This window comes from Teleopsis dalmanni, chromosome 1, assembly GCF_002237135.1.
Source record: "Teleopsis dalmanni isolate 2A chromosome 1, ASM223713v2, whole genome shotgun sequence".
NCBI classification, from domain to species: Eukaryota; Metazoa; Arthropoda; class Insecta; order Diptera; family Diopsidae; genus Teleopsis; species Teleopsis dalmanni.
Genome location: NC_051846.1, coordinates 148,355,509 through 148,361,290, shown reverse-complemented (window position 1 = coordinate 148,361,290; position 5,782 = coordinate 148,355,509). Strand labels below are relative to the sequence as shown.

Here is a 5,782-nt window from a genome sequence, read left to right as displayed (position 1 = left end):
TTTGCATATAAGTTTTTTTTTTAATTTTTACAAAGAGCAAACGCAAATGTGCTAATGTTAGATTTTTTTTAAATAATCGGTGTCGGTGTTCAAAATTTTTCTCACATTAACATAACTGCTAAGCTCACTAATTGTTGTTTTCTCTAATAATATATTAGTAAAAAACTTAAAAAAATTTTTTTTTTAAAACAAATACTAAATGAGTTTTTTATATATTATATTTTTATTTTCATCCATATTAACAAATTTTTACACAAAACAAAAAATGCCAAAATATTGTTGCTATTAATTTATTAATAATTAATAAAATATATATGAAATATAATGAATTTGTATTGTGACATTTTCTTAAAAATTTTGTTACGATTTTCCTTTTTATTATAAACATTTACATTGAACATACAAAAATACAAAAACACTGGCACCAACTCTCAATATAAAAACAAAAAAAAAAACAACAACAGATTCATCACAATGTTCCCACAAAAAGGGCCCGAAGTAGATCTAAGAACACTTAGGGCTATACGTGTGCTACGGCCCTTAAAATTAGTCTCTGGAATTCCTAGTGAGTAGTGCATTTAGTTTTAAGTATTAGCTAAAAAAATATTTACTAGCTTTTAGTATTTTTATTAATTTGTAGAAAATTAGAAAATTGTTTTTTAGTTTGAATTGGGTTCCAAAAAAAAAATAGTTTATATAATAATTATTAATATTAGTATTTTAGTAAAATGAATTTATCATTTTTTAAATAGATAATTAAAAAAATAATTGTTGTTATATATTAATTGATTGATATTTGAATCAATTCTAAAAACAAAATTAATTAATTAATTAGATTAATTCATTTTATTAAAAGTTTTTAGTTTTAGAATAGTATGACTATTAAATAATGAAATAATATCTATTAGATTGATGTTGATATCTATTAGATTGATGTTGATATCTATTAGATTGAAGAAGATATATAAATATTTTATTTAAATTAATAATATAAAAAAATTAGGCCCAAAGCTACGAATTTATTTTAATGGAGAATTAAATGAAAAACCAAAAAAATGTTTAAATAATTTCCAAGAATCTTTAATAAAAGGTCGATCACTTTAATTGGTTGTACTGCAAACTCTCATTGAATTGTAATTATCACAAGTAAATTCATTGTATTATGATTATTTACATTTAGATTTTCTCACAGAAAATAAACTATAAACCCTTGTGGTTATGATTGGTGGAATATCTCTTTTCATGAAGAGACAGAAAATAAGTTCCATCATTGTAACTCAACGATTTGAAAATCTTAATAGATATAGTAATGTTTTGAATCGTATTGCTATTTATACCTCTTAAAGTGAGTCCTATCCAACCCTATTTGCACTTATGCATTTAATCTGTTGCTTTAATTTGGTCTGTCTGAGCGCATGAATACGTAGAAATTGTTTTATAAAGATATGAGTTATGGGTTGAATAGGAATAGTTTCATTTCCATGCATCACTTCCATAAAATAAAAATGCTTTTATTGAATAAGCGAAATTTTATAAAGATAGACATATGCCTATAAATCTATATCATTTAAGTTGAATAAAAGTATCTTCAGCTTCATTGATTCTGACACCAACTTATTTCCCTTTTCCGCTTTTATGTGTTATAAAGCCTCCAAGATATGTTTTGGGATTTAATACATTTTGAAGAAAATAATGAATAATTTATATTTGGGATATACCTTTATTCGAAAGTATATAACTAAAGAGATATTATTTCATCATTTAAATAAAGTTCTTTATTTTTATTTGTTGTTATAGAAATGTGCTACATTTTGAGCTACAATAATGTAGTGACTACTAACCATTCGCTCAGATTGTAATACATAAATAGCATAGAATATTGTTATAGATAAAATTGATTTTTAATTGTTTTTTTTTAAACAACTTATCACAACCTTTTACTAATACAATTTTTTTATTAACTAACTTCAACGTCGCTGTATCTACGAACTGAATGAAATGAAATCTACAACGTCAACCAGGTTTACAAGTAGTTTTAAAATCTATTATCAAGGCAATGGCACCGTTGCTTCAAATCGGACTTTTGGTCTTGTTTGCCATCGTTATATTTGCAATCATTGGACTCGAGTTCTATTCGGGCGCACTGCATAAGACTTGTTATAGTTTAGAAGATCCAAGTAAACATTTAATAAATATTATATCATTGAATTTTTCATATTGAATAATGAAACTAAATAATGTAATATAATTTCAGATAAACCTGTTAAGGAAGGCGAATCGGAGACGCCTTGTAATACGGATAATATACATGATAAAGCAGGTGGTTCATATGTATGTAATTATAATACGAGTATGTGTCTGGAAAAGTGGGATGGACCAAATTCTGGCATAACTAGTTTTGACAATATCGGGTTTGCCATGTTGACTGTATTCCAATGTATCACAATGGAAGGCTGGACAGCAATACTGTATTGGGTAAATTGAATGTAACAAAACTAAGAGAATTATTGGTATTTGCTTCTAAAAGTAATTAAAATGAAAACACCAAAAGCAAAGGAATTTTCGTAAAGTTACGCTAAAAACTTTAAAGAAAAAGTAACAAAAAATAAAAAAATGAAAAAAAAAATAGCTTTGCCAGTTGTTGTAATTGCTATGAATTATTTCGTTTCACTCAAGTTGAAGGATATTTTTAAAGCAAAATTGACTTAATTCTTGCATTACTTATAATTGTTATTATTAAATTATTTAAAAGAGTAAATTATATATCAAATTTTATGCTTTAAGAATGTTCTTCAGCTTAATGCTTCCAACTTTTTAAGTTATTTGAATCGCTAGTATAAGTTCAATTAGTAAATTTGTATTTTTTGTGTGTAAATTAATGCAAATTATTTATGTCTTGTGTCTATCACTGTCTCTTTCTCTGTCTATCTCTCTTAGCATGATTCAGAATTTTAAAACATCAACTATAAATGTTCCCAGTATTTCAAATCAAGCTATTAAATGCTAAAGCTATATATTTTTATTTAGATGTACAAAAATGTAATAAAAATTATTTATCTCTATATGCTCTATATTATAGAGTAAGACCTCCAACAGCTCAAGCTGTGTCTTTCGAAACCTTTTATATATATATTTTCAATCGAACAAATTGTGTGTGTGCGCCTGATTTACCTAATACAGAATTGCCTATCGTTAACGATAGCTTGTTCTCTTTGTAAATTTTGTAATTTCAGATCTTTATTAATGCTAATTAATGTAATATCTTTATTAATGCTAACATTAAGGATAACAGAATTTTTATTTCCTTTTTTTTAATATTATTTTGCATTATTCAAAAAATGCACACCATTTAAAAAAATTATATTAAAATATTCTCTTCGTTACATTTCTTCATGCAATGAATCTGTCTTATTGGCTTATATATGTTATAATATACAATGTGGTCTACTCTATTGTTAACATTTATAAAAAGAAATTTATACTAAAAAATCTCATCAATAAATAATTGTTATAAATAATAAATGATTTCAACATATTTATTTGTAATTATTAAGCCAATGATGATGATATTACTATTAATTGTTGACTTACTTAAAAAGGACAAATGTAAGTTCTCTTTTCCTCGTGGAGCATAGAGCCTCATCGTTTATCGTTTACCGACAGTTTATTAGAAAATGAAAAGGTTGTCAATTTCAATATTCCCTATTTCTATTTAACATATTAGAATTTTTATAAACATTTTATTATTTCTAAAGCTCATAGGATGAAAAATCACTAGTTAGTATAACTTAGGTACTTACGTGTTTGACAAAGTTTAAAATATTTTTAATGAAGTTTTCTAATGCCACCTATAAGCAAAAACTCTAAATATTATTTTATTGTAAAAAATTAAAAAAAAATTTTTATTATAACATATGTTTATTATTATCATATATTTATTTTTTTATTATTATCTATTTTTTTATTATAATTTATTTATTGTTATCATATTTTTATTATTATCTATTTTTCATTATTATTTACTTATTTATTATTATTTTTATTTATTATCTATTTTTAATTATTATTTATATTATTATTGACTCATATATTTGTTATTCATTATTATTATTTTTTTTTTTTTGTGTATTGTATTATTATTTTTAATTCCATTATTAACATTAATTTTTATTCAGATGTACACTATTTATTATTTATAGTTTATTTACTATTATATATTATTTATGTATTTATTTTATATGTGCTATTATTTGTTTATTTTTGTATTTGTTATATTTATTTTATTATTTTATTTATGTTATTATTATTATTTAATCCATTTGTGTTTATTTATTAATTATTACTTATTTATTATACTATATATAATTGCTACTATATTTTTTTCTTTTTTATTTATTTATTTCTTTATTTATCTTATTATTACCTATTTATTATTTACTCTGTTATATTATATTTATTAAATTTATTTCATTATTATTATTGTTTACTTATTCTAATATATTTATTTATTGTACTATATTTTTTGTTATTGTATATTTATATATTTATTTATTTATTACATATATTATTACTTTATTTTTTATTATTCATTTATTATTATTATTATTTATTTATTTTTTATTATTCATTTACTATTATTATTAATTAGTTTATATTTGTTTTTTTTTGCTATTTGTTTTTTTTGTTTGATTTATTATTATTATTGTTTTTTATTATTTGTTATTTATTATAATTATTTATAATAATAATATATTTATTAGCTATAGTTTATTGTTATGTATTTATTTATTTATGTATTTATTTATAATTATTATTTTATTATTATAACATTTTATTATTATTATGTAATTTCTACTATTTATTAAGGTATATTATTATATTAGTGTATTATTATATTAGTATATTATTATTACTAACTTATTTATTATTAGTTATTTATTTATGATAACATATTTATTTATTGTTATATATTTATTTGTTATTCGTATAACAAATATTTATACAATTAATTTATTTATTATTGATTTGTACATACTTATTTGTTATTATTGTTTATTTATTATTTTTATTTTATTATTATTTATTATTTATTTATTTATTTTGTTTTATTTTTAATTATTAATAAAATATTTAATATAAATAAGCAGCCATCTTAAAATGGAAATAATTATTGAATTTTTGTTTCATATTGATCTTTTGTCAACCAATATAAGCTTCTGTAATATTATGATATTAGACATTCATATATCTATGTGAAATTATTCATTTCAATTGAGTACTTGACAGATTTAAAGACGTAAGGATTTTGTCCCCTGATTTTCCCCTGATTACTTTAATTTTTTTTTTTGTAATACTTGAACATCTTTTAAGGAGAATTAATATAATATTAAATATATATTTGAAAAAAAAATTGCGAAATTCTTAAGATTCATTGCAGAGTAAAGGAAATGTTTCTTAATTGAATATTTGGTTGTATGTGCATAAAAATAATTATGTTGGCTTTGTATATAATTCTACTTGTAAATAAATGGAATTTTCTGCAATTCTGGTAAATGAAAAGAATTGGTAAAATTTTGAACAAAATTTTCCATATCTCCAAAATGAACACGCACACATTCTACCAAAATCACATAAACATGCACACGCTTCTTACTGATTTGGTAAAGACATCTAAAATTTGGCTGCAAATTGATGGGCTTAGTTACTTAAATTATTTTTTTTTTTTTAGAAAAATAAAAAAAGAAATTTGTAATAATAAATTTTCTTAAATTAACGCTACTTT

The 5,782-nt window shown here is 21.3% G+C and overlaps 1 protein-coding gene across 1 annotated transcript in view; it reads left to right on the top strand.

Moving 5' to 3' along the window:
* Positions 1–2,550, top strand: part of LOC119666417 (voltage-dependent calcium channel type A subunit alpha-1-like) — a 3,886-nt gene extending 1,336 nt beyond the window's left edge. The window contains exons 2-4 of the mRNA XM_038075695.1: positions 465–565; positions 2,022–2,177; positions 2,255–2,550. Coding sequence (XP_037931623.1) covers positions 465–565; positions 2,022–2,177; positions 2,255–2,484 — 487 coding nt within the window. The 3' untranslated portion in view covers positions 2,485–2,550. The remainder of the gene's footprint in view (positions 1–464; positions 566–2,021; positions 2,178–2,254) is intronic.
* Positions 2,551–5,782: the final 3,232 nt, after the last annotated feature.